The 12383-nt window shown below is 37.4% G+C and overlaps 1 protein-coding gene across 2 annotated transcripts; it reads right to left on the bottom strand.

Moving 5' to 3' along the window:
• Window positions 1–6232: 6232 nt before the first annotated feature.
• Window positions 6233–11607, bottom strand: LOC107889716 (type I inositol polyphosphate 5-phosphatase 8). 2 transcript variants are annotated; one of them, XM_041076826.1, is made up of 11 exons: window positions 11276–11607; window positions 10111–10154; window positions 9925–10009; window positions 9752–9823; window positions 9329–9413; window positions 9042–9146; window positions 8175–8655; window positions 7850–8046; window positions 7650–7758; window positions 7327–7475; window positions 6233–6819 (listed from the first exon to the last, which is right to left on the bottom strand). In XM_041076826.1, the coding sequence occupies exons 2-11, from the start codon at window positions 10138–10140 to the stop codon at window positions 6570–6572; spliced, it is 1563 nt and encodes a 520-aa protein (XP_040932760.1). In that variant the 5' UTR covers window positions 10141–10154; window positions 11276–11607; the 3' UTR covers window positions 6233–6569. The 2 variants fall into 2 exon arrangements, with proteins under 2 accessions (XP_040932760.1, XP_016669739.1); XM_016814250.2 differs by having other exon boundaries at window positions 9329–9416.
• Window positions 11608–12383: the final 776 nt, after the last annotated feature.

Here is a 12383-nt window from a genome sequence, read left to right on the forward strand (position 1 = left end):
AAAGATGGGAAATAATTGTTTTCCCTATTTGGATGGAAATATTGAAAGAAAAAAAAGTAATTTTATTTTCATTCCTTGCTTAATATTGTAAAAAGTGAAAAATTAAAATAGAACATTTGAAAAATAAATAATATACATCTCTCTCATTTTTTCTCCTCAAGGACTGATTTTATATTTTCTTTCCTCTCATTTTTTAATCTGCACACTCAAATTTCTTTTTTTTTTACTTTTTTTTTATTTTCTCTATCCATTCTTTTAATTTTTCATCTAACTAAGTAATCCTTAAATTCTGTTTTTCTCTTAAAAGGCGGCAAGAGAACCCAAACACAAAAGGACTTTGCCCAAAGAAGAAAATTGACTCATTTTTAAATTTCATAACCTTTTGAAGCCTAATCAAACTCTATTAATTAGTGCTTTATAGTTGACAGCATTCATTTTTCAAGAAAAACCCGTTTTAGATAGAATCATGTGTTTAGGCTGAATTTGCAACTAAGCTTATGGCTAGATTTGAGCATATATTATATCATTTATGCGTGACTCTCCCTTTAGTCATGAATCATAATGTGGAATCACAAACATCTTTGCTGGGGCTCTACCCTACATTTTAAACTTGAAACCGATCATTAAAGTTTTACCGAATGATATTCTAATAACAACGGCTAAGGTTAAGTCCAAACGAAGAAAAGAGTTTAAACAATCAAATAACAATGTCAATTAAAAGTTCTTTATCTGCAAACCCACTTTTCTTTCCATTTACATTTTTCATTTTGATCAAAATTTTCTTTTGGGTATCAAAACTCGAAAAAAAAAAGGAATTACATATGAAATACTTCTCTACAAGAAAAAGCTGAGAATGCACTCTCTATTGAAAAGACAAATTAAAAGGGGTCTTGAAAAGTCAAAAAAATGGGAGGTGCAAGTGGCACCGAAAGAAAAAAATGGTAGGCAAGTTGTTTAAAGTTGAATGGGATAATTGCAATTTTGGTCCCTAATTTTTTAGGCCATTTGCAAGTTAGTCCCTAAACCTCAACTATAAATAGGCCTAACCATTTCTCATTTACACCATCCCAACCAATCTTTCTCTCTTAGTTTTCTCTCTTCTCCCATTTGAGAATTCTTAAGGAATTCTATTTGTTTGTAATATTTTGGAGATAGTAAAGTTATCATCTGGTGTTAGTGCCCGAGGACGTAGGTATAATTTACTGAACCTCGTTAAAACTCTTATGTTCCTTTTGTCCTATTTTTCTTTCAATATTTGAGGGTATAATAGTAGTATTTAATTGTGCTATTAAATTACGTTAGAAGGAATATTCTGATTAAGGAAAGACTTGGTATTTAAGAGATCCTTGTGATCCACCTCTCTTCCTTGGGAATTGAACTTTGTGTGATTTTTTAGTACAATAATTTACACGCTTCCGACCCTATTGAAATAATAAGTGGTATCAGAGCCGAAGGTTAATCGTAGTATGCTCTGTGATTGCAGTTTAAACTGATCTTCCACATCAGAAAAGATTTCATTAGGTATATTGAAAGATTATGGAGAAAACGGTCGGTGTAGGAGCTTCAACATCGTCCATGTGGACAAGACCGACAATTGCAAATGCAAGATTGGCCGTGGAGATCTTTAATGGCACGGGCCATTTTGGTATGTGGCAAAGTGAGGTTCTAGATGCCCTTTTTTCAGCAGGGTCTAGACATTGCCATTGATGAAGAGAAACCAGATGATGTACAGGAGAAAGATTGGAAGGCGATCAATCGGTTGGCATGTGGCACAATTCGATCATGCCTTTATCGAGAGCAGAGGTATGCTTTTTCAAAGGAGACTTCTGCAAATAAGTTGTGGGTGGCACTTGAAGAAATTTTTTTGAAAAAAAACAGTCAAAATAAGCTCCACTTGAAGAAAAGACTGTTTCGCTTCACATACGTCCCAAGTACCACAATGAATGATCACATCACCAAATTTAATCAGTTAGTCACTGATTTGCTGAATATGGATGAGACATTCAAAGATGAAGATTTGGCTTTGATGCTGTTGGGGTCACTTCCTGAGGAGTTTGAGTTCCTAGAAACTACTCTACTTCATGGCAGGAGTGATATATCTCTGAGCGAAGCCTGTGCGGCCTTATACAGTTATGAACAGAGAAAGAAGGACAAACAGAAAAACTCAATCAGAGATACAGAAGCTTTAGTAGTCCGAGGTCGTTCATACACTCGGAAGAAAACTCAAAAGGGGAGATCAAAGTCAAAGTCCAGACTCGGGAAAGATGAATGTGCTTTTTGTCATGAGAAAGGCCACTGGAAGAAAAATTGTCCAAAGCTGAAGAATAAGGGAAAATCTGCTGTAGATGCTTGTGTTGCTAAGCATGATACTAGTGACTCTGAACTATCACTGGTTGCATCATCGTCGTCGTTCCATTCAGATGAATGGATATTGGATTCGGGTTGTACCTATCATATGTCCCCTAACCGGGAGTGGTTCTCTGATTTAGTAGAACTAAATGGAGGAGTTGTTTACATGGGCAATGACAATGCCTGTAAAACTGTTGGGATAGGTTCAATCCAATTAAAGAATCAAGATGGATCAACCAGAGTTCTGACTGATGTTCGATACGTGCCCAGTTTGAAGAAAAATCTCATCTCATTGGGAGCCTTGGAATCCAATGGTTCAGTTGTTACTATGAGAGATGGGATTTTGAAAGTGACATCTGGCGCACTTGTGATATTGAAGGGCATCAGGAAAAATAACTTGTATTACTACCAAGGTAGTACAGTTATTGGAGCAGTCGCTACAGCTTCCGGTAACAAAGAATTGGACTCAATGCAGTTGTGGCATATGAAGTTGGGACATGCCAGCGAAAAATCCTTGCAAATTCTGGCAAAGCAAGGATTGTTGAAAGGTGCAAAGGCTTACAAATTAAAATTTTGCGAGCATTGTGTTCTGTGAAAGCAAAAGAGGGTGAAATTCGGTACTACTATCCATAATACAAAAGGTATTTTGGAATATGTTCACTCAGATGTGTGGGGGCCTTCCAAGACACCTTCATTGGGAGGAAAACACTACTTTGTTACTTTTGTTGATGACTTTTCCAGAAGAGTTTGGGTGTATACCATGAGAACTAAGGATGAAGTGCTTAGAGTTTTTCTTAAATGGAAAACTATGATCGAAAACCAGACTGGCAAGAAAATCAAGCGGCTTAGGACGGACAATGGAGGGGAATATAAAAGTGATCCGTTCTTCGATGTGTGCCAAGAGTATGGTATTGTTCGACACTTCACAGTTAGGGATACACCACAGCAGAATGGATTGGCAGAGCGTATGAATCGAACATTGCTGGAGAAAGTTCGATGTATGTTGTCCAATGCTGGGTTGGGCAAGCAATTTTGGGCTGAGGCTGTGACATACGCTGGCCATCTTGTTAATCGTTTGCCATCATCTGCATTACAAAGAAAAACTCCTATGGAGGTATGGTTTAGAAAACCGGCTACAGATTATGATTCCTTACATGTGTTTGGATCCACTGCATATTACCATGTGAAGGAGTCAAAGTTAGATCCGAGGGTAAAGAAAGCTCTCTTTATGAGAATCACTTCGGGAGTGAAGGGATTTCGTCTTTGGTGCTTAAGCACAAAGAAAATGATCTGTAGCAGAGATGTTACCTTTGATGAATCTGCCACATTGAAAAAGGTAGCAGATAAAGATATTCAGACGAACAATACTCCACAGCAGGTGGAGTGTACTCCAAAACAGGTGGAGTTTGAGCAGATGGGGATTTGCCCAGTTAATAAGTCTAATTCTCCAGCCACAATGGAGGAATTAGAGGTTGAAGAGGTTCTGACCCAAGAACCACTAAGTACACCAGAACCAGTTGCAGTTGCAAGGCCACGGAGAGAAATTCGTAAACCTGCTCGATTTACTGATATGGTGGCCTACGCCCTTCCCGTTGTTGATGATATTCCTATCACTTATCAAGAAGCAATGCAAAGCTTAGAAAGTGATAAATGGAAAAGCGCCATGGATGAAGAAATGCAGTCTCTCCTGAAGAACAATACTTGGGAATTGGCGCAATTACCGAAAGGTAAAAGGGCAATCGGATGCAAGTGGGTATTCGCAAAGAAAGATGAATCTCCTAGCAAGAAGGATATTCGCTACAAGGCAAGATTGGTAGCTAAAGGCTACGCTCAGAAGGAGGGAATTGACTACAATGATGTATTTTCCCCTGTTGTGAAGCATTCCTCCATTAGAATTTTGTTGGCCTTGGTAGCACAGTTGAATTTGGAACTAGCTCAACTTGATGTTAAGACGGCTTTCTTGCATGGTGAGTTAGAATAGGAGATCTATATGACTCAGCCCGAAGGATACACAGATGCTGGTGGTAGAAATTGGGTTTGTAAGCTGAACAAATCGCTATATGGATTGAAGCAATCCCTGAGGCAGTGGTACAAGCGATTTGATAGCTTTATGAGAAGGCAGAAGTACACAAAAAGCAAATATGACAATTGTGTATATTTGCAGAAGCTGCATGACGGATCTTTCATTTATCTACTCTTGTATGTTGATGATATGTTAATCGCTTCGAAGAGCCAAAATGAGATAGATAAGCTGAAGGCTCAGTTGAATCAAGAGTTCGAGATGAAAGATCTAGGTGAGGCCAAGAAGATTCTCGACATGGAGATAAGTAGAGATAGACCGAGAGGCAAGCTCTGTTTAAATCAGAAGCAATATCTGAAAAAGGTATTACAATGTTTTGGTGTAAATGAAAACACAAAACATGTAAGTACCCCACTTGCTTCTCATTTGAAACTTAGTGCTCAATTATCTCCGAAGACTGAAGATGAAAGAGAATATATGGCGAAAGTCCCATATGCTAATGCAGTTGGGAGTTTGATGTATGCGATGGTGTGTACGAGGCCTGACATTTCACAAGCTGTTGGAGTTGTGAGCAGGTATATGCATGATCCTGGAAAAGGACATTGGCAAGCTGTGAAATGGATTCTACGGTATCTTCGAAAAACCGTAGATGTTGGTTTAATTTTTGAACAGGATGAAGCACTTGGTCAGTTTGTAGTTGGATATGTTGATTCCGACTTTGCTGGTGATTTAGATAAACGTCGTTCAACTACGGGGTATCTGTTTACTCTTGCGAAAGCCCCAGTGAGTTGGAAGTCTACCTTACAGTCTACAGTAGCTGTGTCTACTACAGAGGCAGAATATATGGCAGTTACAGAAGTTGTTAAGGAGGCTATTTGGCTTAATGGATTGTTGAAAGACTTAGGAGTTGTTCAAAGTCACATAAGTTTATATTGTGACAGTCAGAGCGCTATTCATTTAGCGAAAAATCAAGTCTATCATTCAAGAACCAAGCATATCGACGTAAGATATCACTTTGTGCGGGAAGTCTTTGAAAAAGGAAAAATTCTACTTCAGAAGATTCCGACAGCAGATAATCCCGCAGATATGATGACCAATGTGGTAACAACAATCAAGTTTAATCATTGTTTGAACTTGATTAACATCCTGAGAATTTGAGCACCTTTAGGTGTATGGCGCTCGAGAGCGCATTTGGAGGCACTACAAAGATAGCTTTATCGAATTTGGGGAGTTGAAGGAAGTATGTGAAGATGTGATTATCCTAATCAAATCTTCAAGGTGGAAATTGTTGAAAAGACAAATTAAAAGGGGTGTTGAAAAGTCAAAAAAATGGGAGGTGCAAGTGGCACCGAAAGAAAAAAATGGTAGGCAAGTTGTTTAAAGTTGAATGAGATAATTGCAATTTTGGTCCCTAATTTTTTAGGCCATTTGCAAGTTAGTCCCTGAACCTCAACTATAAATAGGCCTAACCATTTCTCATTTACACCATCCCAACCAATCTTTCTCTCTTAGTTTTCTCTCTTCTCCCATTTGAGAATTCTTAAGGAATTCTATTTGTTTGTAATATTTTGGAGATAGTAAAGTTATCATCTGGTGTTAGTGCCTGAGGACGTAGGTATAATTTACCGAACCTCGTTAAAACTCTTATGTTCTTTTTGTCCTATTTTTCTTTCAATATTTGAGGGTATAATAGTAGTATTTAATTGTGCTATTAAATTACGTTAGAAGGAATATTCTGACTAAGGAAAGACTTGGTATTTAAGAGATCCTTGTGATCCACCTCTCTTCCCTGGGAATTGAACTTTGTGTGATTTTTTAGTACAATAATTTACACGCTTCCGACCCTATTGGAACAACAGTCTCTTCCAGTGAAACAAGAACTTCATTTAGCTTTCCAGACTATAAACAAGTATCGCTGCTTCTAATTCTAAACACATTTACAAAATCCCTTGAGATCATTCATTGCTTCGTCAAAAAATTCAGGAATGATCATCAAACCCCACATCCACTTGTAAGCCTATTCCTTCTTCTTCATCTTCCAGTTCATGAACCAAGAAATGCTATCCATCCTAAAAATCATCACTCTCAACCCTTTAAAATTGTCGGGGTCAAAGGATTAAGATTTAAGGTTTAGGGTTTGTTTCACAATTACATCCTTAACTTCACTATTGGAAGGTAATATTTTGGACTGGGTGTCAAATTATGTAGCTTTGTGGCCAGGAATTACCAACAGTTCCTCAGCTTGGACCTTTGCCCCACAAGCTGAGGACAAGGCAGATTTGGATGAAAACCTTGGCGGGCATGATATAGCAGTGGGTATTAACTTGTTGACTAAATTGATATGGACTGAAAAGAGGGAATAAACTGGTCTATGATCCGAGAATCTACACTCTCCCCTTGAGTACCATACTTGCTTAAGTCCTTCACCTTTCCATAGGATCCTATCGCACCTGCAATCAATATTTAAATATTAAATATGATCTTCACTTGGCCATCTACAAGGAAACATTAATAATGATTAAACTATGATAAGGTTTCACCACTCACGTCTTAGCAACAAGATTTAATTAAACACGGTCGGTTATATAAGGTTTTACTAAGGAAGAAGACAAATCTCACTAGTCACTTGCCGACCACTTTATAATTAATCTCCTTGGTAATCTTTAGCAAATTATAATATCATCATATGAACTTTTTGCCTTTATATAATGGAGCAAACAAAACAGAAAAAAAATTAATAGCTAACAATGAGAACCGCCAGAACTGTAGCAATCAATCCGATGCAAAAACATATTCTAATTATTAAAAAACAACATTATTTTTTTAAACCAGGATGCTTCTAATAAGCAACCTTAATTAATGCTCAACTTGGGATTAATTTAATCCTGCTTGATGTATTTAATTCCAATGTATTAAGAAAAATGAAGGTTGAAAGGAACATAAATTTGGAATCTTACCAGGCGGGGATTCGTCGTTTTTCTTTCGAGTTAGATGTTTGGACAACATAATCATCTGAGTCGGCGAGATATTTGTAAGTTGGAGCAAAGTATATCCTGCCTTCTTCCCATCCAGAAAACACCCGCCCCGCCCTTTGTTCGATCCTTAGCTGCCAAGCACTCAGGGAAACGTCACATGTTAGATCTTGAAATAAACAATAAAGAACTTCAAGGTCAACCATCCATTTTCTTTGTTTCACACGAAAAAGATGCCAAAGTGAAGAGATAAACAAACCAGCATCTTATCTGAAATAGAAAAAATGTAAAGTGAATTAGCCTCTCACCTGATCCTTCTCTAGAAGCACCTGCCAGTTGTTCTTCTTCAGTAATTCATGCGTATCGACACAACCCGGAGCAAGCCGGTAGTTCAAATCCCCTAACCAAATAACCTTACTGAACAAATAAAGAAAAGGAAAATACATTAGAGATCAAACAAACTAGTGTGGGAAGTTACATGATAATTTTAGTGGAGTAAGGGGCATACTCATGGTCTAAAATGTTCTCTGGATGAAATGGCTGCCTGAAATCTCTAAATGAACGAGAAAACTTTGTCCTCTTTAATATTTCTGCTACATCGGAATTTCTTCGGATCTCATCCCCTTCTTTCTCCCCGGACGTCAAGTGCGTACAAACAAAGCAGAACGTTTTTTGGTGCAATGTCATGCTAATGGATACTGAACCCTGTTACCAAATAATTAAAAGAAGCTAAATTTAATACAATTACAGTTCAACTGCAATAAATGATGGATAGTTTTGTTTCCGGAACCGACATGTAAACAACAGTGTATAGAATAAGCGCAACTGCTGACCTTGTTTCCAAGATACCCCATGATACCACAGCCAACACATGAGACTTTCAGATTGCTAATATGCTTGTAAAGATCGGTTCGAACCCACACACACAAGAAAAGCCCAACCATTTGCTTGCTAGCAGCTAAGCAGAAGCGTTGCCGGGCTGGACTGCCGGACATGTAGGTGGGACTAGGAGAGCCTTCCTCGCTCGAATTTGTATTTAAGTTTAGCAATCTTTCGAAATCCTCTTCGCCAAGTTCATCTTCCATTGAGAGTAAATCAGTAAAGCTGGTCCTAGGCTTCAGGCTTGCTTGCTGCTCAAGCTGCAGTGAGGACGGACTGCTTTCTTCAGTGGCACCGCTATAACATCGAGCAAGTTCTTTGTCACTTTGGTCGGAATTCAAAGCTTCACGAATAAGGGAAAGCCATTTGGCAGCTGGTCCGTTGTCCTCAGCTCCAAGCACATTGCCAGCATTTAGAGGAACAATTTCCTGGAACCTAACAGGTCAAAAATCAATCTGGTTAGGCAAATCATTCCAAAATACCACAATACCCTTCACATTTCCAATCAAACTTAATTTATTCCTTTATTGCTTTATTGCTTTCTTCTGGGCCAAGTGAACAATAGATTGAAGTTAAAGGGGCAAAAAGATAAATTATAAGAAGAAAATGCGTGCCGGACCACAGATTCCCATTCAACAAAGTTGAAGTTGGTTATGAGCTGTGGAGCATTTTAAGATGGAGTCAACAAGAAAGGAGGATCGTTTTCCTCATTTTTTCTTAAAGGAAGTTTTCAACCATAGATATTAGATATGTTAAGGAAGGTGTTAAAAAGCAACTTAGAAGTGGGATAGGTACAAAGGAAAGAAACAGCAAGAAATTACCCAAGAACGTAAATATCAGCAGGGGCAGGCGAGCTTAACCAATCTCTTATGTTCAAACCCTCGTGGGGCGACTTTCCTCCTACATTCCATGTCCCTACGAACATCCTGAAAATCCCCCAAAATTATTACTGCATAATTAACATTGAAACTTCCAAAGCAAACCCCAAAAGTTAAAGACCAAATATGGATGCATCTTCAACTCTACTTTTCTCATGTGAACCCGCGTAATTCGAGGACCCAATACACCAAAAATTCTCAACTGCGACATTAAGTTTTTATAAACTCACCTGGGGTTGAGTGAATCGGTGACAGGTGGTGGCTCCGGCATACTTTTCGACGGTTTAATCCCTCCGGCAGTTTCCGTCAGCCAGCCTTCTATAAAAAAGTCCAAAAAAAAAGTACATCTAAGTACCAGTACGTGCTACAGCCAAAGTCAAATCTTGCCAGTCTACGTGGCAAAGAATTAAAGCACTGGATCATCAAAAAAATCAACTGATCAAACCGGGACCCGGCCGAAATCACTGCCAGTGCTTTCTTTTAACGTCCAATCCAATCAATAGGATAAAGAGCCGTCAGTTAGCTCTGGGAAATACGATAATCCCTTTTCCAGTTCTCATCTTTTCACGTAGATTGACGGACGGGATTTAAAAATCAGTACGATTTATAATAGTGCCCAGCTTTAGCAGAGTTAACAACAATATTATCATTACCTGAGAAATTTCCCGGTACGATCGAGTGATAATCCTGGTCGCAGCAACTCTTTCTTCTGTCACCAGTTTCGCCTGTTAAAGAAAAACATGAATTTGCCGTTCTTTGAATCTATAAACTAAATCTATGAATAAAATTTTAAATGAAACACGACATATTCGAGATGGGATTTTACCGTTTACGGCGTAATCGGACTGAAACTCCTCAGCTCCACTCGGTATATTCAGCCATTTTCGAGCGATTACTTTAGGCCACGAAGACTAACAGCCAAGAAACAAACAAAACAGAGTTTAAGATTTTCACTTACCCATTAATCAAAATCCGGCGAAGGATAAATAGGGCAAGAAGAAAAGGCGCATACCTTGGAGTTTTTTCTCATATCTGTTCTCATGGTTGATTGAGCGCCTGAGCAGGCAAAATTTAAAATGGAGATCAGAAACAAGTTGGCGGATTTTCAAATCCAATTGTGGATTAATCAGTTTATTAAATGTGGAGATTTTCCAGGGAAAATTTTATAGTATTGTGAATTAAATAGAGAAAGCGTTTAATATTTATATATATAAAATAGTCGGCTAACCCGGTATATAAGAATTGGAAGCAAAAAGGCTTTGGGTATTAATTTATCTATATTTTGAGTGAAAATGGTTAGGAAGGCTCAACTAAATAGAGAAATTCAACGCAATATGAAAGAACTAGTTGCAGGGGAAATGGAGACAGCTTCCAACGAAGAAACGTAGACGGAAAAAGAATAGTTTAAAAAGAAAGAAAAAGTAGTATCAATATAATATAAAGGATACTAGAGATGGATAATAAGTCAGGTTCATCCTTCTTTTTTGTAAATATTGGGTTTAAAGAAAGGCTTTAAAGCTTTTAGCCGTCTTTGCAGAGAGGATTACAGGGTGGAAAATAGGTGAAACAGATTTTTAAGGATCGGATCGGATCGGCTCATCTAAGTCTCTAGTAAAATACATCTGGGAAAATTATTTTGGCCTTTTTATTTGGTACGTCTGTACTTGACTATATCAACATTATTGCATGATTCAGAAAGATGAAAAAGAAAAAGGGAAAAAGGTGGGGGGGGATTGAAAGTTGAACCTCAATTATGAACGCAAGTGGAAAGTGAAGGATGTTTGAAGAATGAATCTGAGTTGTTAATGAAGGACATGAAGATAGGGGAATGAAAGGAACTTTACAAGAACCTGAAGATAAGGTCATAATCTAATGTTTGGGACGATAGGAAAATTTGAAAAGGGAACTAAATGACAGAGACAAACGGAGATCCCACAAAGCGGCCGGCCAATGAAATAAAAGGATCTTCAAATGCAAATAAGTGGTTTCTTGAAGCAAGGGTGGTCATTGGGTAATAACTTGATCAAAAGAGATAATAGAGGAACACAGTAAACGTGAAACCAAAAACACCATGTAAAATCTAGCACCTCCTAACTGAAGAAATTAAGTGCATGACAAACAAAAAGGGAGAGTAAAAAAAGATGCTAAACCCAGATGAAAAGTTGAGAAATACTTACAATTATGAGGGGGCAGAAGTAGACAAAAAGGAAAATGGAGATGGTGAAGTATCAGAGGAGAAAAGGGTGGGGGTGGGGGATTATATTGGAGTATGAAATTGAAAGAGGGTGCATCTTTTTTCTCAATCTTGGATCCTGATGTATCCTTTTCCGACTGTTTAGCCTTCCCCGAATGCTTTGTTTTGTTTTACAAGGAAAAGCGAGAAGAAATACAGAGCCAAGTTCTTGGAGGCGTTCCTCGTAAAAGCCAAAAGGGGCGGTTGCTTCTCTAATTTATAAATATAAAGTGCTCGGAAAAAGGGGAAAAAAGGGAGATTAAAAAAAAAACAAAAAAACACCAAGCTATACTTTGAAGTCCAAACCACTTTTATGTACGCATCCTCACTTAAATGTTTAGCTTAATGTTTTTAATACTTAATTTTGATAGAAAGTCACCATTAATTAGTTGTAACTAAAAATACGTTTTTAATCTAAAATTATTCATAGAACTCTCTAATCTATAATAAGAGGATAATACATTTCAACGCATTCAAACTCACATCATCTTAAATTAGCAACAATGTTATTGTTAATCGAGTTAAAACTTAATTAACTTCTTCTAATAATAATTAAACATCATATCAATTAATTACTATATCTAATATATATTTAATATTTAATTTACTTTTAAATCGATAATAAATTTATAATTTAATCCAATGAATTCACGGAGTCATCTGTAATTAATAATATCCAATATTCTTTTTTTTTGTGAAAAAACATAACAAAAAAAATGCTAAGCCTAGTCTAAACCCCCCTTAGGGTTGATCAAACAGTTTAATATTACTGTTATTGCAACAAGCCATTTTTGTTAAGTGGTCTGCAACTTCATTTTCTTCTCTCGAAATATGTTGGATTTGTCATTGTTGTGTTTTAGTCAATAGCTGTTAAATTCGTCTGATCAGAGCAAAATTTTGAGTCTCTTGAATAATTATCTTGAATAGCTTGAACCGTCTCCATACTATCTGTATTAATCAACACTCTGTCATGACCCTGATCCAAGATAAGGGCCAAGCCGTTAAAGATGACCCATAACTCAGCTTCCAAGACTGAACACATCCCCAAATAT

This window comes from Gossypium hirsutum, chromosome A09 (genome assembly GCF_007990345.1).
Source record: "Gossypium hirsutum isolate 1008001.06 chromosome A09, Gossypium_hirsutum_v2.1, whole genome shotgun sequence".
Lineage (NCBI taxonomy): Eukaryota > Viridiplantae > Streptophyta > Magnoliopsida > Malvales > Malvaceae > Gossypium > Gossypium hirsutum.

Bases quoted from the DNA above. Each gene is read 5' to 3' on its own strand.
- LOC107889716 (XM_016814250.2), bottom strand. From the start codon at position 10,140: ATGAGAACAGATATGAGAAAAAACTCCAAG. The intron at 8,047-8,174 runs GTCAGCAGTTGC...ATTTGGTAACAG, and splicing joins TGGGGTATCTTGGAAACAAG to GGTTCAGTATCCATTAGCAT. The intron at 6,820-7,326 runs GTAAGATTCCAA...TATTGATTGCAG, and splicing joins AAACGACGAATCCCCGCCTG to GTGCGATAGGATCCTATGGA.